At 44.4% G+C, this 27,995-nt stretch overlaps 1 protein-coding gene across 11 annotated transcripts; it reads left to right on the top strand.

Moving 5' to 3' along the window:
* The first annotated feature begins 243 nt into the window (after positions 1-243).
* OTULINL (OTU deubiquitinase with linear linkage specificity like) lies at positions 244-27,321 on the top strand. Of its 11 annotated transcripts, none has more exons than XM_037380318.1 (9): positions 642-707; positions 13,851-13,900; positions 15,376-15,535; positions 15,644-15,675; positions 15,791-15,882; positions 19,588-19,737; positions 20,532-20,660; positions 23,181-23,453; positions 24,619-27,321. In XM_037380318.1, the coding sequence occupies exons 3-9, from the start codon at positions 15,456-15,458 to the stop codon at positions 24,796-24,798; spliced, it is 936 nt and encodes a 311-aa protein (XP_037236215.1). In that variant the 5' UTR covers positions 642-707; positions 13,851-13,900; positions 15,376-15,455; the 3' UTR covers positions 24,799-27,321. The 11 variants fall into 11 exon arrangements, with proteins under 11 accessions (XP_037236213.1, XP_037236215.1, XP_037236220.1 ...); XM_037380320.1 differs by lacking the exon at positions 642-707 and adding an exon at positions 2,999-3,014; XM_037380321.1 differs by lacking the exon at positions 642-707 and adding an exon at positions 3,232-3,247.
* The last annotated feature ends 674 nt before the right edge of the window (positions 27,322-27,995 follow it).

Genomic DNA, 27,995 nt, shown 5'->3' with positions numbered 1-27,995 from the left:
AATCTCTTGAGGGACCCTTTGCTTACTCTTGTTAAAAATCCTGTATTTATGAAGGGATTTTATCATGTTTGTGTAAACTTTACTTTTACATAGTACAGTCCGTATCTTAATAGAGAAGGGACGCTTGCGTGGACCACCTGCTTCCTTTTCATGGTCAGCGTGTTTCTCCAGAAAGCGCATTGATTGTGTGATAAGCAATGTTAAATGCTAAGCAATCAGACATGACATTGGAGTTGAAGAGAAGAGGCTGTGACTCTCTGAGGACTACCGCCAAGATAAAACCCACATATAGGTGGTACATCAGTTTGAAAATCACCCTGCCATCTCCAGCCCTCAAACAATGTGAAAGACGCAGAGGGAGGTAGCAATGTGACCTTTATAAATAGCTGATTTATGCTTGATTATTTTTTTTTTCTTGTGGCTTGGATATGGAGAAGCATACACAGCCCGTGTGACTTTGAAAACTTTAACGGAAATGAAACAGGAAGCCAGATCCTTTCACAGCTTGTTGATCTGCAAAGACGAGCCGAGTCTGTAGAGACTCTTTTTCTACCCCCAACAAAAGAAGTCAGGGGAAAGAAAGCCAGCTGGGGGATACTCTGGAAAGGACATGCAGAGGCGACATGATGGAAAGGCAAGTAAGAACAGAGACTGGTTCACTGAGCAAGAAAAACGAAGCAGAATTAACCACTCAAAGAGGAGTGTTGGTAAGTTCATAGAGCTGTGCTCTAAATTTGGCATCTCATGGTGATCAGCTTTAGAAAGCTCCTGTGCTGCAGATCATAGTGCATGGGCACTTCTTTTACCTGTGAGTTGGACTATACCTGACCTTGTAATAGTAATAAATGATGATAAACAGGGAAGTTGCTCCTGACTTAACAATGGACTTGAAAAACCGAAGAGTGAAGCTCTCATGAGTTCTGCACCCAGGTTTCCTACTTTTACTGCATTGGATACTGTAGCCTTTGTCTCAGCAGAGCCTTTTCGCACTCCTTTTGAATTATATTCTTTTGGGCTGTGGTTATAATCCTGCTGCTCACCTGCAAGTGAGAGCAAGAAGACAGCAGTTGCTTCTTCTGCTCGTTTGTGGGTTTAAACAGAGGCAGTAATGTCTTCACACTTGCTTAGCAATGTTTTCAGCATAAGCTTTTGCTGCAATTGCTATGCAGTTTCCTGTGGGTACAAGCAGAGGGAGGCAGTGACAGTCATGCCAGCAGCTTGGAGAGGCCGTGACCTGCAGAAAATCCTGGAGGTCCACGTTAGAGGCAAGTTCATAATGCTCCCCTAAAGGAAAGAAATATCGTAAGTATTCTTAACAGTAGAAGTTTGCTGTCAGCACATAGCCTTGTCTGAGCATCACAAAAGTCTGCAAAATGCCATGACCAGAAAGTCTAGAGGAAAAGAATCAGGCTGCTTCCAGCTTCAGCTCCCTGGAGCTCTCCTGTTGTCTCCACAGAGGTGCTGCCCACTCAGAGGCGAAGAAGGGGAGACATTAACTCCTGCAGAAACGTTGAATTGCATACTCTAAGTAAGGCCTTCTCTAGCTCACTGTATGGATTTCCAAGATATTTTGGGGAAGTTCGCACTTTCTGAAGCTTTCTGAACCCTAGTAGCATCATGTTTCTACTTCTGCCCCGTCTGTAACAGAAACTGCCTTCCAGTTAGCGGATATTCCCCTTTCTGCAGTTGAGCCCAGCTCAGACCTAGACCTTGCTTGCTCTCTTTAGGATTATCCTAACTCGTATTCAGCTAACAGGAATGGCACACCCTGACCGGTCCAACACAGAGTGCAGGAGGCCTGTGTGTTACCTGGCTCAATCCCACCAGAGCTGTCCGCATCCCAGGCCAAGGAGGGGCTTCCAGAGGATGGAGGTGGGTACAGGCTGTCCCGTCTCAGCAACTTGCAAGGAGAAGAGTCAACATGCTCCTGCCGAAGCCTACAAGTGGCAAAAGGTAGTAGAGGGAGCTCTCCCTCTCTCTACTCAGGGAAGAGGTCCAGAAGGAGCTTAAGGAGGAAGAAAAGGCATATGGACAGTGTTAGTTAAAAAAACACCTCAAGGTTTCAAGAAAGTGTTCTCTGCTTCATTGTCGCAGGGCGTATTCCCCCTAAGAGCCCGTGCAGAAGGGCACAGGGTATTACTCTTTAGATTGCACTGAGGTGCTGAATAAATACCGCGAGAAGAGGGCAGAGAGGGGAAGCGGGACGGACTCGCTGATACAGGGGTTGACCTGCAGTGTTTGTACTAGGCGTGTTTCATCTCTCTTCTCTAATGAGTCAGCAACCAGATAAACATTAACTTCCAGGTCTGTCTGCACACGGAAATCACCTACTAAATCCTAAAATCTTAGCACAGGTTAGAGAGGGTAGAAAGAGGCGGATTTGGAGTTGGCTGGAATGCTAAACCATCAAGCAGCACCGACAGTGGTTTGGCCAAGGCAAGAAGAAAGCTGGTTTATAAGCCCAGATTTTCTTTTCCTTGGATAAATGTGTTCGTGACATTCTGCGAGTGCCTCTAAGTGAGACCTCGGCACACTGGGGCACACGGGTATTTAACAGCTCCTGTCTATTTTGTTCCTTGCCCAGATTAACTGAGATGGACGGAGAAACAATCTGATATCCATGCCAGACAGTACAAATCTCTTCACTGTTTCATGAAAAATGCTGATTTTCTATCTCCAACCATTTTGATATCTTATATTTTTTTGGGGAAAAAAAACCCAAAACAACAAACAAACCATGAAAAACCGAAACCAACCAAAACCCAATGCTGTAAGTTTGTCCTAGCTCTGTGCTGGAGCAAAGTGCTTGTAACTCTGTAAAAAGATTTAAGTCTGCGTCACTTGTTCAGACCATTACAATTCCCTTCTGTTTTTCCTGCAAAGTCCCTAGGGAGGTAGAAGAAAATTTTTCTTTAATGTGTAACCAGAAAAGGAATTACACCAGTCTATGCAAATTCTCTACCTACAGCTGGGACAAATCACACCCGAAAGACTGCTATAAGGGAAGGTACCCAGTAAGGGTGAACTTCTTTTTGGATCAATGCATTTAATCTTGCTAATGAGGGAGTGTGTGAGGAAATCAACATTTAATAAGTGGGGGGGGGGGACCGGGGGGGGACGACACAGGGGACAGGGGATGGAGGGGCAGGGGGGACGACGACGGGGACAGACCCCAACAACCGCGAAGTCACCGGGTTCCGTTTATGGTTCGTGGCTGGGTTTCAGACAGATGCTGATGCCATTACGGGTACCGCTGCGGTAAAATGTAAAATAACATCGCGTGACACGGCGCGGCGGTGTCCGGCTGCCGGAGGAGCTGCGGGGACAGCTGGGGCGACGGAGAGCCCCGCTGCTTTCCGCGGCTGGGGGCAGGCCGGGAGATGGGGGACAGCCCCCCGCCCTCCTCCCCGACACGGGCTCGCCGCCCCCGGGGGCAGCCGGGCGGCCTCGGGCCGTGCCGGGGCAGCGGGGGGCGGCGGGGGGCCGCGGGCGGGGGGCGGCCCCGCGGGATCCCCGCCCCGGGCGGTGCCGGCGTTGCGGCCGCAGCCGGGGTTCGGTGCCGGGGAGGCGCCGGCGGGGAGCGGCGGAGCGGGTGAGGCGCGGCGGGGGGGCGGGCTGGAGGGCTTCCCGCGGCGGGGCGTTTGGGTTTATTTGTTGCTGCTTTATTTTTGAATGTATTTTCCGCTTGACTCTTTTTGGGGCAGTTTTACGGGAATGGCAACGCGCGGAAAGCTGCCCCGGAGGCTGCCGCGGCGGGACCGCCTCGGTGCGACCCCCCCGCGGGGCCGGGCGGGAGGCACCTGCCGCGGGGCCGGGCCACCTGGGGCCGGGCCGGGACCAGCTGGCAGCTCCGAGGGGGGGTGTGGTGTGTGTCGATGTATTTGAGGTGGGTTTGGGCTTCCCTGGGGGGCTGCGGGGCTGGGCGCGCTCCCGGCGGACGGGGGGGGCGGTGGGTGTCGAGCGGCACCGTGTGTGCGTCGGGTGGGGGTCACTGCTGCTCGGGGGGGCGTTTGGTTTGGGTCTGGTTTTGTTTGGTGGGGCGTTGGTTTTTTCGTGGGTTTGTTTTTGTTTTTGTTTTGTTGTTGTTGTTGGGTTTTGGTTTTGGTGTTGTTCTGTTTTCCTGTGTGGAATCTGAATCGAAGTGCTGCAGTCTGGTTTGTGGTCCTATCAGAAAGGTGATGGCTTAGGAAAAAGGAGATTAGAGGTCAGCGCGTGATTCGGGAAGGTGTACGGGCACCCCTGCTTGACCTCCTTGCCTGGCTGAGCAGGAGCCAGCAGTGCCCAGGTGGCCAAGAAGGCCAACAGCACCCTGGCTGGTATCAGAGACAGTGTGGCCAGCAGGACAAGGGAAGGGATTGTCCCCTGTACTCAGCACTGGTGAGGCTGCACCTTGAATACTGTGATCAGTTTTGGGCCCCTCACTGCAGGAGGGACATTGGGGTGCTGGAGCGTGTCCAGAGACGGGCAACGGGGCTGGGGAAGGGTCTGGAGCACAAGTCTTGTGAGGAGCAGCTGAGGGAACTGGGGTTGTTCAGCCTGGAGAAGAGGAGGCTCAGGGGGGACCTTATTGCTCTCTACAGCTCCCTGACAGGAGGTTGTAGGCAGGTGGGGGTTGGCCTCTTCTCCCAAGTGAAAGTGACAGGACGAGAGGAAATAGCCTCAAGTTGCATCAGGGGAGGTTTAGGTTGGATACTAGGAAAAAATTTCTTCATGGAAATGGTGGTCAGGCACTGGAACAGGCTGCCCAGGGAGGTGGTTGAGTCACTGTCCCTGGAGGTATTTAAAAAAACGTTTATATGTGGCACTTAGGGACACGGTTAAGTGGTGGGCTTGGCAGTGCTAGGTTAATCGTAGGACTTGATGATCTTAAAGGTTTTTTCCAACCTAAATGATTCTATGATTCTGTGATTTCATACATCACTGTGAAGTGGTCTTTTATCATGACGTTATCATGAAGACACCATGCCCTACAAGCTTGTTTTTCTGCTGTACGGTTTAGGATACATTTCTGCTTTGATGGTTGCTGATCCAGCTCTCCTTTTGCACCGCCTTTCATACTAACCAACTGGTTTGTTCTTTGGAGGAGCTGTACCAATTGCATTCAGCTCTACTTTCATTTTCTGCAGTGGAGACAAAAACAGGTTTGTGTGGTGTTTGCTAGGTGAGTCTTAAGCTAGTGTGGTGCTAACTGCTCTATCGCTGGTAAGTGCAAGTACAGTTTTTTCCACTTCTGTCTTTCGGACCTCTCCAGTTTCTGCAAGTGATGAAATAAAAGAGGTAAATTGTGTGAAACAGGAAGAAGTGACCCATTTTGATTTTAAGGCTCAGAGAACTTCCTTGTAGTCGCTGAAGTGTGCTCTCTTAAGAATTCTATTTCTTTACTGCTGGACAGATAATGTCGTTAGATAGCAAGGGGGACACCATACAGTGAGAGGAAAAGCTGCAGTTTTGCATAGCTATAAAAAATACTACTAGGTGAAGGGTATTAGAATTGATTTTGAAGGGCAAAAGCAGCGTTAAAATGCTGGTCAGCATATTAAATACAAATGCTTTTATGGATAAGTATCTGCACTTGGATTTGGAATTCTGAAAAAAATATTTAATTTTTGTAGTTCTGAGGTTTTTTGTCATTGGGATATTAGGTTTTTTTCTTTTTTTTTTTTTTTTTTTTGAACTTTTTGGACTAGACTGCCTGACTAGATAGAGATAGGTGTGGATTTCCCATTCAGCATCAGGACTTTCACTTCACCTTGTTGCCCAGATAGAGCTTCCAGGTTAAATCCTCACATCCTATCTACCGAGGCTGTAACAACAAACATTAAAGGGCTTTTTAGTAATGTCTGCAGTTTTTCTTGAGCTTAATGTGTGAAAATGATTGCCTTTACATGATTACCCAGGCAAATGAGTTTGCGATTTCAGAAATACCTCTGTGCTGCATGCCCTGACCCTGCTCAGCTGAATCACAGTGCCAAACTATGTTAGGGGAGACGAGTATGGTTTTAATTTAGTTGTTTTGAAAACACAATGGAATAGACAGTGCTCAGGAGTCAAAAGGTTGTATAAATATGCTGCTTTCATTGCACTTTTATAACTACATTTGTGGGTGCGATCAGAATTGCATTAACTTTACCTTAAGGAGCTTCTTAATTTTCTCTTGTTTTAGGCTGTGAAATTATTTTTGTAAAAATTACCATTGGCCCGTATTAGTCCTATTCTAATGACATTATTATTCAGGCATTCTGATGTCTAAAGGAGTTGTAGTGCTCCTTAAAATCAAATGCTCATCTGAGTTGCAGTCTGATACGTGACCCTGAATTACTTTGGGAGAGCACGGTGGACACACAGCATCCTTTCTGCACTCCTGGATTGATGCAGCTGGCGTGGTGCTGGCACGTAGCAGTGATGGGCAGCTTTGCCACTGTGCTCTTTTGCTGGGATTCCCGGCATGGCAAACACTGGGTCCTCTGTGCATGGTTGCAGCACCGGGGATCAGACACAACGACGTTGTGCCTTTCAGAAGGACAGAGAAATAGCTATTTATCAACTAAAATGTCAGTGTTCCATGAAAGACAACTGCCAGGACTTGTGTACTTCAGCCACCGCAAGGTAGAAGTGGTCCATGACAGTTTTAAGAGCAGAGTTTGTAGTTATGGATCTTGCACCAGTTCTGGGGCTCTAGAGAGCGTGTAGTTTCTATATTACAAGGTTTGGTTTCGTGGAGTTTGGTTTTTCCCCCCCCATGAACAGTATTACTCATGTTTGGGCTATTGGTGGCCTGGTTGTGTAAAATGAGGTCAAAGTTTTGACCCAGCGTAACTGAGGAAAAAAGGGAGATAAGGATGTCCATTTCTGGAGAAGGCTCCAGTGAAGGCAAACTTTTAAAATGCTCCTGAACTGCTGCAGGCTACTTCATGAATTTTCTGAGAAATTTCTAAGTCAGCAGCTTTCAGTTTCTTTTCAGCTTTATTCCGTCTTTGTGGCTTTTCCCCATTTTTTCACTGCTCAGGAGTGATACTGTACATTTTTAGCATCCTCAGGATCCAGACCCCAGTGCTTGGAATTTCTCTGTAGCCTGTGCAGAGGTGCTGGAGGCTCCTGACAGAGAGAGGAGGTGTGTGTCTAGCTCCTGTCCCCATGTCACCAGCGCAGATAGATGCCCCTTACACCACGTACCCGTGTAGAGGGATGTGGCTCGCAAGGCAGCTTGTGCTGCCCACGCATTTCTTTCGGCAAACATTTCTCTGAGGAGAAGGCTCTGTACCGAGCAGAAGAGTTTGTGTTCAGTTGAGCCACACCATGTTAAGATGGAGGGCTAGAAATACGGGATGGTGTGACGGTATATGCTTAGTCTCTAGTCTTGTTGTTAGCTCCAGATGTGGTCTCGGGCAAGACCCCACCTCAGATTCCTTGTCCATAATATGTTGCCGAGATTTTCCGGATATTTTGAGTGTGTAGCATTTATGTTTCCAGGGTGGGGTGGTCATGTTGGGTGAATGGTGAGATGAAAGTGGGAAATGTGTACCTTAGGTTCAAAGTAGTGCCTTGATATGGTGTGATGTACGTGGGGCTTTGACTGTGATCAAGTTTGCCCTGGCCTTTGTGCGGCAGAGAAGCATCATGGCAAGGTGCTTGGCACTGCCTGCAGGTCAGCCGCCACCAGGGCAATGCTGGCAAGTTTTTAATTGCCGAGTTTGTGCAGAATCAGTCTTTCTGTGAACTTCAATAGTTTCAGGTCTGCCCGTGTGGCAAAGAGACATCCTACCGGTTTCCCCCCGTTTTGCGCTGAGCACAGCTCCGCACCGTGTGTGTGCCTGCTGCGTTTGTCTGGGAGCCACCCGCAGGTGTGCTCGCCATCCTTCAGCTCTGGTTTCATTTCATGTCACTTCCCGTGCCTGAATTTCAGATGTGACATGCTTGCCAAAGGTTGAGATCGTAAAAACGAGGATGTCGTATCATTGCAGATAGTTAAAAATGACACTGCCAGGTTCCAAGGTTAGAAACTGTCCAGTACTCTGTATTTCATTTTCTTAGTGTACAAGTGACAGTAAGTTGTGCCTCTGCCAAGTGGCAGCCCCTCAAGGAGAGCTTGATATGCAGGGTCACACTTAACCATATTTTACAGGGCTGCCTAATTTTTGTTTTGTGTAGACCTTGCCGTGTAACTGTCCAGTTTTTAGGCAGTTTTTGCTAGTGCAGAGGTGTCAGGGAACCCTGGTCTCTCGGCCTCTGTGACCGATGTCTGGAGTGCTTTGCTTGAAGCTTCTCTTGGCATCCAAATGTCTGTAAAATACCCGACGTGAATTAGCAGTAATAATAACAATAATGTGTTTTTACAAGCAGAGATCTTCCACACAGAATATTCTGGGTTCTTGAATCAAATTTTTTTTGAAATGTTTGTACTAGCTATGACTTTGTTATTACACTGAGCGATAGTAACTGAAAATTAAGTTACCTTGATGCAGTCAGTTTTTCTTTCCAACATGTTTTGTTTGGTTTTGGGTGGGTTTTTTTTTTTGCTTAAGATTTTAGGCAAGAAGTGCCTGGCAACACTGTGTTTAAAAAAGGGGAGAGGAATCCTATGTGCGCGAGCTAATAAAAATGCCAGTTTGAAACTGCTGCCCTTTAAAAGATGGGGAGAGCAGGGTTTAAACACCCCAGCTGCATCCATACTAATAGCATTAACTCTGCAGAACAAAGCTGAAGTTTTGACTTTCATCAGGCTGGATGTTGAGAGGTGGGGGCAAGAAATACCAAACACTTTCAGAGTGATGGCTTTGATATTTTGCTTTCGGTTGCCTTTCCCTTCTGCCTCAAATCTGTCTTGGAAAGAGGGAGAGAGACAAGTAAAACTCCCAAGTAAACAAATAACACAGCTGGAATATCTATGCACGTACCTAGCAGGAAAGCACAGGCTTTTTGATCTGATGCACCACCAGATGTGAATTATTGGAGATTATTAATCATAAATTATATGTGATTATTGATCCATATGAAGAATGCACAGCTCTGCATGGCCTGCACACGGTCTGGTGCACTTTTGGAGAGGGCTGCAGTCTGAAGAGTGACATAAAATCTGTGTCATGCGGGTGCAGCAGTCAGGCCCTGCACAGAGGTGGGGATGCTGGCTGGCTTTCCCAGCTGTGTCTTTACCTGATGGCAGATGTACGCACCGCCTGTAAGAATTAACAGCTGCGACTGATAACTGCCTAGGCAGTAGATAAGCTCAGATGAGTTGATACTTTTTTTGGTTTTCTTGGATTACTTGATGCTGCTGTTTTCCTGGCTATCACTTGGGATGCCTCTTCATCAACAGGTAGAAACTTAAATTTCCTTGGGCTGTCCTGCAGTGCATGCCCACCAAGCTGACTGGCACTTCTTGCTTTCTCCTCTGGGCTGCAGCATTTCAGTGAAGGATGCCTCAAGGTGTCAAACAGCTGTTTAGGAATGAGCCAGCTGGTGACCTCTGAGGGGTTGGGGAGTCCCCTGGGGCTGTCCAGCGGATGTGTTGTCCGGGGAGCACTGCTGGTGGAGTCCGATAAGCGGCTTGGTTTCCTCTGTGCTGCTCGCATAGAGATCTTTTCCATGTGGGTTTCCACTGACATTCCTTCTTCCTCAATCTAGGTGCTTTTCACCCCTCTTCGTGTGCAGCTGGGGGGCTCCTCTGCTTTGCCACTTGCACCCCTCCCCTGGTGCTGATGTGGCGGCCACTGCGGTGGGTCACGCTGGAGTTGCAGATCCCAACCAGTCCCTTCCTTTGGGGCAACGGGTGGCAGGTGCGAGAAGGCCCTGCTCGCCGGGGGTGGCAGTGACCCTGCGCTGCGGGGTCCGGGTGTGCATCCAGGCAGGTCCGGCCGGGCAGCCCAGGGGAGGGGGCAGCTGCTGCTGCTGGACCTCTGCCTGCAGAGACCGGGAGGGATGCCTCCTGTGGTACCACCCAGCCTCATTAGTGCCTAATGACTGTGCATCCTTAGAGGGTTGGGCTGCACGTACAAGTCTTGCACTGTGTGTCAAACGAAATTTTAAAAAAGAAGGAGGAAAGTAATTCTTACTGCGAAGTAAGACTTCAACTTTTTTTTTCCCCATAACCAAAGCTTCAATTACATAGACAAACCAACAGAAAATCCTGTTATTTATACCACTTAGCCTATCTGTTCAACTTAAGTGTAAGAGGATGTTCAGGCAGAAGATGCTTTCTTTCCTCTGTCAGTTTGGATTCAGCATAGGAAAAAAAAATTATATATATATATATGTATGTATGTATAAAAAAAGGCATTTTTAAAGTTGTGTTTGCAAATAGATAAATCAGAAGCAAACATGAGCGGCATTAGGGATGACTCAACATGCAGCTCAGCAGCAGGCATAAGAATCCTAAGCGTGGGCTTCTGTCAAATAATAATTCAGTGCATTTACGTAAATTCTATTTGAAGTGTACAGGCATTAAATAGCAATTCTGAATGAGGATGGATTTTTTTCCACATTAAAAAAAAATTACAGTAGCAGGAATTTCAGAGGCTCCTTCTTTAAAAGGGGTTTATTTTATTTTTTTCTCCTTTTTTATTCACACTTGGCAATAAGAGCTTTAAGGAGCGACTTGCTTTTTGTGGCATGAAATGCTTTTCATGTATTGCTCTGGACTGTAAATTCTCTGAAGGCTTCTCAGTTTTCCTTACATAAATGGAAGTGTAGCTGAGCTTTTTTCATCTGGAAGTCCTGGCACCCTGTGCCTTAAAATGGAAGCTGAATTATACAGGAGATCAAGAACTGAACTTTCCTTTTCTTCTAGTAGACATTTGGAGAGAGGGAAACAGTATGTGCGGTCTAGGGCATGTATTAATAGCTTGATTATATAGATGAAATTGGTTCTGTAACGGTAACTCTAACGGTGTATTTTTTTATAATCACATGCTAGGTAAGAACACATTATGCTTGTTGCTACAGAGTAGGATACATTAACACCAGCCGTTTGGGTCCTGTTGATGACCAGGGAGTCCAAAGAAGGCTGCCAGCCTTTCTGCTGTATGTTTTGCTGAAAGCAAAAGGACAAGGGCTGAGAGAGCACTTGGGACTCCCTGCACAGGACAGCTGTGTAAATAAAGCTTTTCTTGCAAGTGATGGGCCTCAGTGCTACCAAAGGTATTTCGTTTTCTAGGTAATTGCACGATTCTAGTTACAGTTTGGGGCTGGGATTTTGTTTTGTTGTTTTTTTTAGTAGAAGTTAAGATCTGATCAGCAGACATGGCTGAAGTGTTGATAAGTCACTGATGATTACCATCTTTGCCTGTAAATAATTCTCTTTTTCTTCTTATACCAAGGAGACATCCTCATCTCTGGTTGTTATGTTAGAACAGGTGAAGGTTTGCTTAACAAGTTGACATTGCTTTGCTCTCTAAAGGAAGGGTTTTGTAATGAAGTGGTTATTGAATCAAGCAGTGCTTCCCACGTATCTTGGTGTGTGTTTGATCTGTTTTCAGTAGTTTTTCATTTTTTTTGGTGTGGCACTGATAATAAACTGGGAAATAAAAACCTTTGTAATCACTTGGCACGACTTAAAAAGGCATCTTTCTCTCTTCTAAGCTGTTATGGAGTGTAATCTGCTGTCGGTATTGAATTTGTATAATTCATAGCTCTTTGTGTCTCTTTGGCTCAGTCAGTTGAGGTGTATGGGCCCACGTGTGCATTACGCTGATGCCGGCTCTGTAAGGCTAAATCTCCTTGTTTTCCCTTAGAAGAGGCACTTGGCCTATTCTGTAACATGCCTTGGTAACCTATAGTACGTGGTCTGGAAAAAAAAGTGATGTGCAGCTGTGAGGACAGCTCTGCAGGCACACACTGGGTGCAGGCAGACTTGGACCTCCGTGCTAAGGTTTGCATTGCTCAGTTGAGGGGCCTCTCTCCCTATAGCTCTGGGTCCAGGAGAGGAGGGAGGAGGAAGTGTACAGGTGGGCAGCAGAAGGTTTGGAACGGAGGGATCCCAAATTCTGTCTCCCTCTTTGAAGGAGGGGATACCTGCTTTTTAGGAACTGGGAACCTAGTGGTGTGTGACAACAGTATCAAACTTGGCCACTTTATGGTAACAAGTACCATGTCCTGCTGTCAGTGCCAAAAAGACGGTGAAGAGAAGTGTCCTGAACAGAAGTCACAAAGTCAGGTTTTAATTTTGAAAGACACTCTGTTGATGGCCTTGTTACAAGGAGGGAGGAAAAAAGTAAAAGGGTGAAGGTGCCATCAGACACGCTGGAATATTGCATTGTGCTTCAGCACTGCGTACAGTGCTGCGTGCTGCTTCCCAGGCTGATCTCTTACATTTGTACATCAGTTACACGTTTTTAGGGTGGCAGCCTCCAACAGGCTGTGAGGCTGTCAGATGTGGAGCTAATCCTTTAGAGACTTTTCTTGAGTTACTCGTGAAAGAAGCAGATGTTGCAGATGTCTCTTACTCATCTTTTCTTTCTGGCCTTTTTGGTTGTTTTTTGTTTGGTTTTCTTCTGCGTGTCTCCTGCTGACTTTGCAGGGGGGTAAAATCTTAAGGTTTTGGCACTAGCAGGAAGTTGATGTGGCACGAAAAGGAAATGCCATGTCCTACCTGCATTGCAAGGTAAACACTGCTACCAGCTCCTACTTCAGCGCTGTTCAACCTCTGTTCATCCCGATTTCTGCTAGGAGTTGTCTTATAAGTCCCAGGGCTCTGTTCCCCTGCATGGGAGAAGGGTCAGGCCTCCCTGTCCTCACGGGGATGCTGGCAGACAGTCCTCAAACAGCTGTGAGCCCAGCAGCTGGTTGCAGCACCGATGGGTTGCCACTGTCTCCTGAGGAACAGCAAAAATCGTCTCCGTATCCCAGGGAACAGATTGGGTTTAAAAATCTGTGGGCTTATTTTACTCCCCCCACTGGTGTGTTATTAACATAATTGCTTTTTGGTTTCTGAACAGTTTTGGAGGGGGCAGAGAGGGGGTGGAAGGATCTATTTTAAACTGCCGCCTTCTCTTATTCATGTCTTGTTCGTGATGTGTTTTTACCAGCAGCGTTTTGCGATCCAGCTGCCACTTCTAAATGTCATTTACTTGAATAAAAAAAATGTAATTACATTTCTAAGCGTGACATAAGCACTGAAAGTAGTTACTGAATCACAAAGTGCTGTTTGAACAGCAGCTTTCCCATGATGGGAGGGAAAGTTTATGAGGTCCTGGGTATGCTGTAATACAAGTGTAGCAAAAATACTCAAAATCACTTGTTTTCAGGTCTTCCCATCTTCCGTTAGGCTTTTTATTGGGGAAATACATATTTATAAATCCCTCTTATTAAGTAAAAATAGATGGACAGTATTTGGTTATCTCATGTTCTCTGACACAGGTTTGTGTTTTTGACTGAAATCAGTAAGACAGTGCTTCCCAGCATTCACATGTATTTCTGGTGCCCCATAAAGCATAGTATGTCATTTTAATAGATGGACCAGCTCTCACTTTTTATAGTCCCAGTTTGTTCAAAATCTAAAGAGGGGCCATACAGTCATTTTAGGTAATTAAGTGAAAGTCAGCTGCATCTTCCTTTTGATACTGTATCTTTAAATTGCTGTTAACAAAATTCATTTCAATCATCGTTAGTTTCAGTACAACAGCACGACAAGATAAATCCAAAATACCTGCAATATCATAACCCAAATATCCATGGCCTGGACAATATTTGTAAGCCTTCAGGTTCCATTCTAGTTAGCAGAAGGTTCAGTTATTTACAGTCTACTGCGATTTTTCCAATGCTAATGCCCTTATCCTAAAGAAGAGAGAGAAAAAACTGGTGGCTTCGTTCTGCCAGGACCATCATCTTGTTACTAATTCTGAGTTGTTGTTCTCTAGGTAGCAATTTGGGTGCTTACTGAGAACGTGCCTGTTGGTGTCCATCAGCAGTAAGTGTGTGAGCATGTGCTGTTAAGTGGGAGTGTCCCGGTGTTTCCATGAGCTATGCCATTTTCAAACTTTACAGCTGATGTTTTGCTGTTTCTTACTTGGCATCTGTAGTAATCATTTCCTGAAGCTTCAGATTTTTAGTCTTTTTGGCTGTGCATGAATGCATGTCTTGCTTTTTCCTGCTCAGCATGGGCAGGTATAACCCCCAGTCGTGCCAGGTACACACATGTTAGTGCAGCCGACAAGTAGAAGCTAACAGAAGACCTGCCCATCATCTTGAATGTTCAGAGCATACGGGTTTTGTGTGAATTGGAACTAGCACTCCAAAAGCTTCTCTGGTTACCTCTTTGAAGTTTATGAACACCTTCTCATCCACAGCTCTTAACCTGCCTTTTGCTCGTGGGAGATATGAAGTCCGGGTCTTGTCTCCAGACAACTTGTACGTGACATCCTGTAATAAAACTTCTTCAAACAACAGAATAGTGGAAAAGGCGAAACATCAACAGTGCTCTTGTATATCCAGCAGTGCTTGTAAAAATGCGTGCGTAGCTGTTTATCTCATTCCCAAGGATGGGATTCATATGTAACTCTTCAACCGGGTAGTTGTCCACGGTGCATGGACTTAACTTCCTCGGAAAACTTAAGCCCCTCTTAAATTTCCTGTTGAAGCGAGGAGGGGCAGAAGTTCAGTTGACATGAAAGTATGCTGAATGAGTAATTCCCTTTGTGGAGTCTCTGGAGGAGGATCTTTTCAGCCTTCTCTGGGATGCCTTTATAAAAAGTTGAGTTCTCTTGAAGTTTTGTACTAAATGAATAAATAAGAATAGAGCAGCTGTTGATCATAAACTCTGGGGATTTCCTTAACTTTCAGCCAGAAGATAAATTTTTCACTTAGGGAGCGGATACTGCCTTTGTCAACTCTTCAGTCTCGAGGCCCTCTCTGAATTCTGGGTTTTGTTATCAACAAAAGACAACCAGACCCTTCCCTAACCCTGCCTGTAATGCCAAGAGAGTGACAGAAATGTGTCCTGGTTTATGTCTGTGAAGAACAGTAGAGCACACCCTCTTTGTGGTGATCTCCTGAGCTTTCTTCGGAGTTTTAAATTGACCCAAAACTTGCCCAAATTGAGGCAGGAACATTCCTTTAATTCCCTGGGTAGTCATATGATGCTTAGTTGGCTAATGCTGCCTTATATGGCCCATTTGTAGACCAGAACTCCCAGGAACCCCTGGTCTTTAAAACCTTGACTTAATGACGGGACAGGTCCCCTAGAAACTTGAAAAACTAAGTATATAATATACAGGATATTTATCAAGTATATAAAAATATACTTGCCTTTTACATTTCATGTTTGGTGTTTCATTTGGAGTGGTATTGTTCTTGAATGTTCTTTTTGTAAGAAAACAAATAGAAACAAGTATTGCAAAACAGTGACAAGATTTTTTTCCCCCTCTCTTTTTATCCCTGTTTTAGGAAGGCATGAGGTGCAGTCCTGGACAACAGCTACCAAGCAATCCTTGTGTCTCGTGTGGCAAAAAGTGAAAGTGAAGCTAATGCTAAGCATGTCTTTCCTCATTGCTGTTCTTTGGTATTGCAGAAGGCTGTACAGTTTTTTAGCACAGCTACTGAAACGGTAGGTTTTTACTGTGCAGGCTTGAATCTTCCACAGTGTGGCTTATTTGAGCAAATACTGACCTTTGACAGCTCCTCACTGACACCTGTTTTATCGTTTGGATTTCAGGTGGAGCAACTACCTTCAGAGAAAACTCATAAGTAAGCTTTTCGTTGTCATTCCGTACTCATTAATCCCCTCCACTTCCCCACCGCAAGTACCCTTTAGATGCAGAACAGCAGAAGGTAACTAATCTGTAAATTAATGTCAATTTAGGGAATCTCAGTGTGCTGACAGAAGTTGATCTACTTGGTTACAGTGCGAGAGAATGGAATGGAGAAACAAAGCAGGCCAAACACATGAGGGAGGTAAGAGTTAAATTTTAACCTCTGCATGAGGCTGGGGGAAAAGTAGTGCCTGGGAAAGGAATAGCACTGCCAGTTCGAGCAGCCCAGTGAGCAGAGCCTGTCAGATGAAGAGCAAAAGGGACACTTTGCGTCTAAATAAAGGCTGTAGCAGAGCGGGTCAAAATGTAGATCAGATTTTGCATCTTGCATCTTCTCCAAATTCCCCTCTGGACCACCCATGACCCACGCAGCAGCTTTAACAGGAAAAATCATCCTCAGCCCCAATAACTTGGTCTTAGGTGCAGTCTCTTGGCCAGCCTTCGATTTAAGGTAAAAATTCTCATTTCAGGGGGGAATGAAACACCACAGCCATTTCTCTTCCAGGCTCTGGAGGTCCATGGGACAGCAGCCAGTGCCTGGCAGCCTCCCCGCTGCGACTCCCTGCCCGGCTGCATCAGCTGCAGGGTAGGGCAGGAGCTCCCATCTGACCTGTGCCAGGTTCGGTGGTGCTCAGCAGGCGAGGAGGTGGCGTGCTGGATGCGGCCATCCCTGCCTTCGCACAGTGTCCCTCTGCTCCAGCTCTGTGGCCCTGGCCGCGCAGCGCAGCCATGGTGCTCCCAGGCTGGTGCCCTTCTGAGGCGTCTGCCACTGCTGCAAGCAGGACACGCGCAACTTAACTGCACCTGGCAGTTCCTGCTGCCTCACACCACACATAGCTAGGACTAACAAGCTACTTATCTCACAGTTGATGTTCTCGTTGTCCTCAGCACCCCAGTCAGCTGCTGAGGGGTGGCTGGAGGCAGCCCTGGGCTCTGTGCGGAGGTGGCAGCCTCTGCTGCTTGCGGGCATCAGCTAATCCTCAGTGCTGCTCTTTTCTGATTCTCTTTTTTCTTCTTCTTCCTTCTGTGGTTTTTGTGCCTTCCCATGTAAGTTCTTCTGTGTTGTTTTTTGTAAAAATTTGTTTTCCTCTTTATCTTCAAGCTGCTAGCTTGAAGATAAGTAATAATAAATATTATTAAATAATAATATTTATTATTATAAATAAATAATAATTATACTTCTCCCTGGGTTTTTATTTCTCTTACCATACATCATTTTACCTGAAATAGTTTCTTGCAGCTTAGTGAGTTTTCTTCATAACTGTAAGTCAAGGTGACAAGAGTTGTGCAGCATCAAACCAGGCTTTGGGTCATAGATAACTGAACTTGTGAGCCAAGGACCTCCTAAATTCATGCATGGTCTGCTGTGGCAAGATACACCGTTCTCTGTCAGCTCACCGACGTGTTTTTCAGTTGTGTACATTGTGTGTATGTGCTTACACTTGATAGGCAGCAATGGCAGCTGCCGTTGTTAGTGCACGAGCAGTGGGCTGTTGGCAGCTATATCTTGGTGGCCATTCATGAAGGCAGCGCGGCACGAGGCGTGGCGGGAGCAGCGGTGCCCTCCCAAGGGCCCTGACCACGTGCTTGGAGTTCAAGCAGCACTACGTTATCCAAACTTGTGATAGGGATGGGCCTCCAGGAGCAACATGTGGTTTATGGCTCTCTTTCAGCTATGGTCAGCCTTAATCACCAAGGTAGGCTCAAACACCGTGGCCTGGACCTTTACTTTTCCCATAAAACTTGTACCTAAAATAGGTTTAGCGATGTAAAGTATTATCTGTTGAAGCAAGCTTAGACTCAAATCCAGTTAATCAGCTAATCTTCTATAATACGTGACATTATATCCTAGCATCCTCATGGTGTGGCATTTCAGACCGACACAGGACGAATGCAGCATCAGGTCTGTATTTCTGATTATCAGATGATGATGGAAACACTGTCCATGATAAGCAGAGAGAGATCAAAAAAGCAGAGGGGGCAAGATACGCAGTAGTAACGAGAGACACCAGCTAGCCATCTGCACTGGGAACAGCCATGGGGTTGAACTTCCAGGTGGTGCCAATGCCTGTTTCATGGATCAGCTTTCAGAGAGCCTTCAAGAAAGGAAGTAACCCTTACCTCGGTCCTGAGTAGTGTGCAAGTTCTGCCTCAAAATGTTGCTTTCTAATTTCTGTTGTTCTCTGGAACAGGCGATGGCACATATTTTCATTCAACATCCTTGCAAGAACAACAAAGCAAAAAAAAATTATTACAGTTGCATCCACCTTCAGAAAGGGACACTGCATAAAAACAAGGAAGTACATTAGGAAGAAGCTAAAAGCTAAGAGACGAGTATTTACAGTCAGTGTGTTTGACATACATATAGCTTTGGTCATGGTACTGGAATCACAGAGCAAATACATACCAAGAAGGATTTAAGAAAGGGTAAAAGGAAGCTCGTAATGCTGAACAGCAGCATAAGGGAGTTATGAGAAAAAAGAACGTATTTTTCAAAAAGCTGGAGTTGTGTCCAAATGATGAACAGAGAAAAGATCCAACTTTGTCATGTTAAATGCAGAAACGCAGCAATGCCGAAAGTGCACAGGGCAACACAGTAAGGCCAAAAGTGATTTGGAGGAGCAAGTAACAAAAGATAGCAAAACTTTTAATAAATTTGCAAACACTTACTGGGCAGCAAGCCTTTCAGAAAATCCATGAGCCTTCCAGATGATCAGACCTGAAGAAGAGTTTCCTTTACATAGAGCAGCCACTGTATGGCTGGTTATATCAGGTAGAAGTGGTCACAGGCAAGAAGAACATTCTAGGCTGAAGTCTTGTGAGATCCAGAACCAGCCTAACCTGCCCAAAAGGGGCAGTCCCTTGCTTGTCCTGCTCCCTTTTTCTCACCTCATTCTAGCTAAGCATTCCTTCTCCTTCTTATGTGCTGGCTCTTACGTCTTCTGTTGGATGTGGTTCACCGAGATGATGATCAGGTCATCCTGAAAGGACCTTCTCTAAGCCACCTGAACTTGCTGAAGCAGCAGGACACTCTCCCAGCAGGATGGATTCAGTAGGCTTACTATCACAGCCAGGGCAAAGTAAGAATAGGGGAGACTGCAGCTGAGAAGTGGTGTTGGGATGGGGCCGGGAAGCAACAGAGATGAAAGAGGACCAGGGATTGAGACCATGTTCCTGCCCCCTTCAGGAAGCAAACTGTGAGACTGGTGCAGCAGCCTGTGGAACTGCAGGGTCCTCTCGTTCCCTGCCAGTTTATTGCTCTGAATTGGCTCAGCAAGGGCCCAGACGAGAGCCAGAGGTAATGCAGAGGGAATACAAGGAGCGTAAAGCTGGAAGAAGGGCCACCGGCTTCAGCACAGGGCTGCCAGATCTGCTCAGTCTCAGGTCACTGTTGCACAATGGATTCAGGTCAGTGTAAGGAGATGTTTTTGCCCAAAGGAATTTTCTCCAGATGCCAGTTTCTGCCCTTCTGCTGCTCCATCCCATGTATCGGCAAAAATTGTGAAGTGGCTGGTGTTAAAACTATTATGGCAAAGAAGCCTTCACTGACCTGCTCTGATTTGGTTGACCATGTGAATGTTTACACTAGCAACAGCGTAGAGACTGGGGCAAGTTGCTGGGTTTGGAGAGAGTTCCGGATCACTCTTAAAGGGCCAGTGCCAGTTCAAGGTGTTTACCAAAAAACCATGGTGTTGGAACATTTTTATGCCTGCAAAACTTAAAAATGTACTCTCTCATTCCCCTAGCTTGCTCTTATGAGTAGTTTGGAACTGGACTCCAGTCAACATGGGTTTTATCCAAGATTTAAAATTTTTATAGTTTGGTTTTTTTTTTGGTCTTTTTCTAGGCATATGAAGAATTGTTTTGGAGCTGTCATATCAAATACCTGCGACAGGTCAGGAGAGACAACTATTGTGTACTAAGAGCGGTGCTTTTTCAGGTATTCAGCCAAGGCATTCCTTTTCCGTCATGGATGAAAGAGAGAGATATATTGAAGGTAAAACTAATTTCCTGAATGAACATGATTCAGATAACCCTGCACTGCAGATGGAAGCTTTGTTCCATGTGAATGCTGACGTGTCTGCTATGGAAGTAGAGGAGAATCACTATCAGAATTTAAAGAGAAGTTTTTTTAAACTCTTTGAACTATACTTAATTGAAAAAGTGTCCCAGATCTAAACATACCCATGTGAACATAAGTCTTAAGTGGTAAAAAAATAAAGTGGATGGACAAATGTTACTGCTGCCCTGCTAGATGTCACTCCCTTAACACAAAAGGGTATTTGAATCCTCTTCGTCCACATCTGTGCAAAGTCCAGTGGCTCACTTGGGAGCTGCTGAGTGTGCTGCTGGAGCAGCAGGAATCCTGCCCTGAGCTGCAGGAGCTCTGGCAGGAGGGATCGGTGAGGAGGTGGGGAGCTGTAGCTGCCTGTAGGGGCATGTGTGTGAGCTGCGGGAGGTGTCTCTGATCCTGAGTACCTCACCGAGCGCAGATGTATCCAGCTTTTCCAGGGTGTGGATTATATATTTTGCTGAGAGCGTATTTTCGTCTTTTTTGGCTGGCCCTCTTTTATTTTCTCACAGACTTGGCAGTCAAACGAAGCCTCCTTCTTAATATTTAAGTTGTTCTGAGGCCCATCTTTTTGTTGTTGTTTGAACTGTACAACCAGAGGCTAGAACCACATTGTAAATTAAATATGTAGACAAGTGTATATAACTTTATATTCTACTTCTTGTTACGGTTATGATGGTTTTGATTAGCGTTGTTTATTTTTTTTTCCCCCCTCCCAGCTCCCTGAAAAGCTTTTGTATTCTCAAGGTTGCAACTGGATTCAGCAATACAGTTTTGGGCCAGAAAGGTACACGGGTCCCAATGCCTTTGGTAAATTGCGCAAATGTATGGAGACGTTAAAGACAAATGTGAGTATCGAGGAAATGGTTGGGAGGAATAAAAGCACTGAGAAGTGGGTTGAGGCAGAGTTAGGGAACTGCTCCTGGTTACGTATGTCTATGACAGTCAGCCTTCCTCCTGGGTTCAGAGAGCTGAGCTGCTGAGAAGGTCATCAGCTCTCCTGCAGGGGAACCCAGCGTCTGGGGATCCACTAGGCTAAGTACTCGGGATCCCCCTGCAAGTTAGGGAGGCCATCCTCCCCGCAGCTGTTACTGTGTGACTAGTTGCCCTTACTGCAGGAGCCACTTGACGGCATCTCAGAATTTTGGTCAAAAATAACAACGTGCAGTATGAAATCCTCCTGCATTCCCTCCCCATATGGGAGGGAACAAAGGAACAGTGCGTTTTCTTCTGTTGTCTTTCCTTTGCTCCCATCTTTGTGAAATGTTTTATTTATCCAGTTGTACTATAATTTCTCTCTGTAAGCTGAAGCACTTGATTACAAAGACCTATCAGCCTCACTGCCCCCGTCTGCTCAGCATAGCCAGATTGCCTGCATTCCCAACCAGGAATATTTCTTACTTATGTATTTAAAACTTGGGGAGTTTTAGTAGCCCCAAAGCCTACTGAAACAGAGATAAAAAAATCAGCCTGAGAAGACCTTGCACCTTCCTTGCGCTCCTCTGGGGGTCACAGCCCTCAAGTGAATACTGGTATTTGCTGGACTCCGGGGTTTGGGCTAATTAAGTTGAAACGCTTCTCTGCAGCATATCAGATCTTAAACTGTCGTTTTGAATTCTACAATACACTGTGGTTCTGGATTGTCTTAACTACAGTCACAACAGCTTATTTTACTGGTAAACATTTAAGCTAGTTCCTTTTACGTGACCCTGTGCATATGAACCACAACTCTGTATTTTTAAATGCTGTTATCAGTGATGATAATTGTGACTCAAGGAAAAACAACAAACCACAAACAGATCTATTTAGCTCTAGAAACAAAGCATTAGTAATAAAAAAAGGGAATTAAACCAGAGATCTGTTCCTTGTCCCTTGCCTGCACTCTTGCTGTGCCACGGTGGCCACTGCCTGTCTGCTTGAGATGTGCCTGGTGGTTCACTTGTGCAGTTTATCGTGTTGTTCTGGTCGCTCTTTACATTTGCCAGTGTTGGGTTGTTCAGCTTTCCACTTGTAGTTCTTTTTAAGTTGATGTTAGTCCCTTCGCATGAAGCGTTTGAACTGAATGCTTGTGTGGAAAACTGTTTCAGGTCAGCACGGTGAACAAATCATACAATTAGCAAATTGTTGCAGAGTAGCTGCAGGATGCATTATGCTGTTACCAGGCATGAGGTGTAGCTCCCAACTTCATTTTATTTTTATAAAGATGCTGTTTGACCAGTGAGATGGATTTTTGCCTATTTTCCTAACAGGGTTGTCTGTGGCCTTTCCCAGCTCCATTGTCACCTTGTGGGCTGCTGCTTGCCGATGCTGTTGTGCCTGGGCTGTGTTGGTTAACAGGTGCTTTACACTTAGGACAGGGTTTTCACTTAGGTATTAGAGGTCCCCTAGCAAAGGGACGTTAGTGGTTCATCAGCTTGGTCTCATTTTTAACCTGTAAGGAAAATCTTCAGGAATGCATGAGGAGATGGGGGAATCTGTTTCTCAATTTAATGTTCATGGGTAGGTTAGATTGTTGAAAATTTTGTTTAATTGAAATTCACAGTTTATGGCCACTTCAACATACAAATGTTACAAGCACAGAATTAACTGAAACTCACTTCAATCCCAGTTATTGAGCATCATCTCTTATGGTGGTCCAAAAAGCCTCTCGGTTTTGGTACTTAGTGGTCCTTGGTTGGTGGGTGGGGTTAAACCACAACACGCAGCCATCTTACCTTGACATCATGAAGCAGAGCACACCGAAGACATACAAATGTGCACCGTTCATAATACCATTCTGGCTTGTCCAGTTTGTATAGGTTCCTTTTAATTGACACACTTCCGAATTGGGCTCAGCATCTAAAGAATTCAGGCTAGGACAACTTTAATGTAAAAGGTACTATAGAGGAAAATCACTAAATGTTGGAAGCTGTAAGTTAAAAATAGGTCAGGAGTCATTACTTAATCTAACATTTGTTTATGGCTTTGTGTGTATGCCTGATGCCACAGAGATTTCCTGTAACTTTCTGGGGTCCTTTTGGTGGTTACACTCCTTTTAGACTCTTCACCAGCAACGATACCTGTTTTCTTTATAGTGGTGGTGGGTGGCTTTTGTATAGGGGGATTGTATTTGCTTTCTCCTAGACTATCATTAGCATCCAGATGCTTGGAGCTGTCTGTGGCAGATAGGTTCAGCTGGATTAGTGGAAACCGAAATGTGTAAGGCTTCAAATTTCGCTGTGGATCTGAAAGAGCCACTTGCTTATTTGCACCACCATTTGGCCGCAATAATGGTATATTACAGACTGGCAATTCTTCCTGTATTGGAATATTTTATATTAAATAGAATTCTGTATAATTTGACTAATACTCTTCCGTGTGCTTTCCAGTGGACTGAAATAATTGCTACTAAAGATCCTGAAGAAAGAGGAAACATGTGTAATACACTCTTTTCTGATGACAGCAAGGAACACAAACTATACGAGGCCATAAAATTCATCATGCTCTACGAAGTTATTGAAGCCTATGAGCAGATGAAGAACAGGGAAGAACCCCCACACAACCTTTTTAGCCTTCTCCTAGCTCGTGATTCTTCGTCCGACCCTTTGAGTTTCATGATGAATCATCTGAACTCCATAGGTGACACTATTTGCCTAGACCAGGTAAGGATATAAATGAAAAATAAATCTCAAAACTTACTCCACCTCTGATGCGATTAGATGAATACATCATACGTCATCCATGGTAGCTGGCCCATTTCTTTTCTTTGGGATGTGGGGAAGTGGACTGAGGATAGTCATTGATCTCCCAGGAAAAAACCTGTAGTAGAGTAAAATGGGGTGGACAGTTTTCTTGCTGGGCCAGAAATAAATGTTCTGAGCTATCACTGAGACATAGTTCAGAACAATGATTCCTTTATATGTAAAATAATTTTAGATTATGAGGTTTTACATGTTTTTTTGCTTTTCCTATCTGTTCCACCATGCCAAACCCTCTACCACCATCACCCTGGTTTTCCCCCCTCTTCGTTTCCCATTAGATCTGATGTCTTTTAAGAGTAGATAATGAGAAGTCTGCTAACTGTTCACCTTGATATGTTAAGATATTTTTTTTATTTAGTGCGGATTTAAGTACTGACATCTAAACTCCACAGTTCCACGCTGTAAACAGTTTCACTTTCCAATACGTGAAATTATTTTTCATAATCAATTTGAATTATCAAGTCAACTGTTACATGTTGCAGTCACCTTCAGAAGCAGTTTGATTATAACTGGACAAGTTCTGCTCTGCCTGGCTATGCTCAAGGATATGAGCATTTTCCAAAGCATTCTTCCAGGTTAAGCAATCCTTTGCAAGAAACATCAATGAAGACGCCAGTTCTCAAGTTTTGTATACATGTCATACAAGGAAATATTTTTCCTTTTACCTATTATGTTTCCTCACGTTGCAAGTGATCGCAGGGTGGCAGGCTTCCCATTGTTCAAGGTGTATCAATCTTTTAACAATAGCTAGTCCTTTCCTGCTCCCCGCTGACCTGCATGATCTGGCTTTGGGAGCAGGTTATGTAGTCTGTCAGGTGGAGGAGGGATGTTTCCAGCGTGTCAGGCGTTAACCAGAATATCCGCTACATGCAAAAGAGCAGTGGGAGGACTGCTGGGACATTGAGAATACCCTCAAACTTTTAATTTTCTTACTCCACTTACAGAAGGGCCCCTTTTATTCCTTGTCTGCTGTTTTGAAGCCAGATGACTTGCCTTAACTTGGGTTATCTTGGTTTAGTTTTCTAAGTCTAGAAATAAATGTCTTACAGACTTCTTTCATCTTTAGGTTGATCTGTTTCTTCTTGGATATTTACTTGAAGTAAAGATAAGAGTTTACAGACTGCATAGGTTTAATACTGAGGAATTTCAAGTAAACTATCCAGATGAATACCGAAGGGAATGGAATGAGATTTCTCTTCTGACCGAGGATGACCACTACTATCACATCCCCCTTTTCAGAACATGAAGGACCTGTGACTTTTTTTTCCTTTGTATAATACAGTGAGTGACCAGTTCCAGTGAATTAGGTTTCTAATCGGCATCAGGAAGATTTTGAGAATGCTCGTTAATGATTACAAAATGATTTATGGGTTTATTGTGTAAACATTTTGCTTTCCCATTGCAGCTCAATTCACCATCAGTCAGCCATAAAAGCCATAAAATATATTTCTGTACTGTCTGGGGGAAAAAAAAATGTTGTATTTGAGAGCTGTCAGATAAAAATGATTGGACTGCATGACAAAGGTAATGCTGGGGTTTCCATTGCTAGACTAGGGGTTTACTCTGACATTTAAACTCCAGTTCCTAAAGCAATTACTGCCTTTCTCTTGTCTGTCTCTAGCTAGGGAGAACGAATCACAGAGGAAGCAACTCCCAGGGCCCCGCAGTTTATACTCCAGGCTATTAAAGTTGCATTGACTTGGGGCTGCCTAGGATGGGGGGATGTAAACTGGGGCCTCTGTGTCACTGCTTCAGGTCTTATGTGGCTCCTTGGCTTTCTGGAATGCCTCCCTGCAGGGATGGGCAGAGCAGGCAGCTGCAGGCTGTACTTACTTCAGATGTGAAATGTCAGCTCTTAGCGCTGCTATCTGAAGGTGAAGAAGTGTTACACGGGGGAAAATACCCCAACACACACGCGCACAAGACTGCTGTGCCAGATGAACAGAAGATCTGCTTTGTAACTGATGAAAGTACGCAAGCTTTCTCAAAGCTAAAAAAGGCAGTATTAATTAATCAGTGACATGCGACAGAGTTAGACCCATAGCTGCCTATGGTTTTTGTCAACTTGTAAATCCTTTAAGGGCTGATTTCAGCATTACCTGCCAAGATTTCCTTTGCGATTCATCTGAGAAAGCTATGCACAGAACACATTCACAAACACTGCATTTTCAGAAAATATTAGCTTTCTATGCATTATGTGAATTCAGCAGTGTGTATACATCTGCTGTCCTCTGAGCATATATTGATCTCCTTGCCTAAGATTTCTGTCTTTAGTTTAGACCTCAATGTTTGAGGAAGTCTGTCCAGGACAACTAAATGAGATTTACCTTACTGCGTGGAACACTTTTCCTGGTTCTGTTTTCTAAAAGAACCAGTTGTGTTTTGATTATTTAAAAAATAAGGGACCTTAATTTGAAGAAATATTGAAATGATATAGCAGATCTAGCAAAATATTTTTTAAAAGCTTACAATTGCATAGGCATACAGTTGTATTGAAGAAAGTGGGATATATTAAGAAAGCAAGCCTCTCCTTTCCTTACTCGAGAGATACGAGGGCAGGTAGGTTTGATTTTTAATTCCTGCAGGAGAAAATACAAGCCGGTAACAGGGCCTGCAGGAGCTAAAGCAGTTGCATGAGGTAACAAAATGGTAATGCTTGGAGTGCATGGAGAGTGCTCAGTTCCTTTGTGTAAAGGAAAGCAATTTTATCCCTTACAGTCCTCTTATTTGTGTGTATATGTATATATATTTATAAACACAAACACTTGAGTTCTGTATTGTAAATTCTGTTTCCTGAAAGTTTTTCTGAGATCAGTTTTGTTCAATAATTTGTAGCTTTGAACTGAGAAGGCTTGATACTTATAATAATTTCATTGCATCAAAACCTGCTTATCAGATACTTTATTTATTAACCCCCCCTTTTTTTTCCACTGAATGAAATAATTTGCCTACTTTAGATTTTTTTCTGCTCTGTATGGAGAAATGTTAGAATGCCTGATAGTATGGTATTGTTCTCTTTTGCATCAATGGTAACATTTACAGCTATCAATAAACATGTCTGTATTTTATTCTTGTTTTGGTACAAGCAGAAATACAAAAAAAGGGTGTATTTTTATAGCGGGCTTTTTAATGGTTTGCATATTATTTATGAATAGGAATACAAAAGCATTACAGCTGAAAGCATTAAATTGTCAAAATGTACGTTCTTGTAATCTTGAGCATATTAATAGGAGGGGGTTAATAAAGATCTAACACAGACAGTGGAATTTATCTCGCCAGTTTGGATGTTTGCATCTGAACTAGGTCCCCCTGGGTGCTCTGCCTTGTCAGTGGAAGGCAAGGGCATGTAGTCAGCCAGAGGAGTGGGTCTCAGCAAGGGTCTGGTTCTGCTCACTGACTGTAGTGGGAACTGGCAGTGATCAGCATATATCTCTGCTCTAGATGTTTGAAGTTAGGTGAGATTAATTGTGTCCCAAGAATTCAGAAAGGACATGTTGAAACAGATCTGTTGGCTTATCAGATGTGAGAGGTGCTAGTGGAATCGTGACGGCAACAGAAATTGGATGTGAAGAAAGAGGAGCTTCAGGTGAGGATAATCACAGGTCTTAGAGGTAAATGCAGAGTGTGCTCTATATGGGATCTGAAGAAACACTGAGACAGGTCTGGGGCTGCGCTGAGTTTTAATCAGGGTCTCTGGTAATTTATTTTACATGTGTATAAAGCAAAAATACATTTTTTGTACAAATAAAGAAATATATGTATATACATATATGTGTGTGTGTGTGTGTGTGTATACATGTGAAAGAAACATACATAAAAAAGAAAACCATTCTGAATAAAGTGCATCTGGAACTAACTGGTACTATGGAAGTGACAGGTGCTGCAGCATCTTTTCCAATCAGTGGCACAGGCAAGATTGCTATACAAATCCAGAAGTTCACAGTTGTTGCCAATTATTTTTTTGACTGCAGTGTTGTAGGCAGCTAAAGTTGCAAGTCAGGGTGTGTTTTATTATTTATTGCTGCCAATTTAGCAAAAAAACCCCCCATACTGAAACCTCAGAAGTGGGTGCTGATTTTTCCCCACACTTGAAAATGTGTGTTAAGAATGCAACAGAGCAGCTGAAGAAATCTGTTTTGTTATGATGGAGGAAAAAGATGTTTTTAAAATGTCATCTTTTTTAAAAATTGCATCTCAAAAAATGTGTGAACCATGGTCCATATTTCATTTTATCTCCAAAGAAAAATACTGACAATCTTGATTCTTCAACTCTAATACTGAAATTACTTTTTGTCTAGGTTGTGGCTACTAAGTTGAAGCGAATTAACAATCACCCAGTGTAGTTGGTTATTGCCGGTAAGTCTGCCTGCTTAGTCTGAGAGTATTGAGTTTAACGTCTCGGATATAGTTTTGAAATGCAGTTTGTAACTTGCCTAAAACTCA

This window comes from Falco rusticolus, chromosome 3 (assembly GCF_015220075.1).
Source record: "Falco rusticolus isolate bFalRus1 chromosome 3, bFalRus1.pri, whole genome shotgun sequence".
NCBI lineage: Eukaryota > Metazoa > Chordata > Aves > Falconiformes > Falconidae > Falco > Falco rusticolus.
This window is presented reverse-complemented; position numbering and strand designations above follow the sequence as displayed.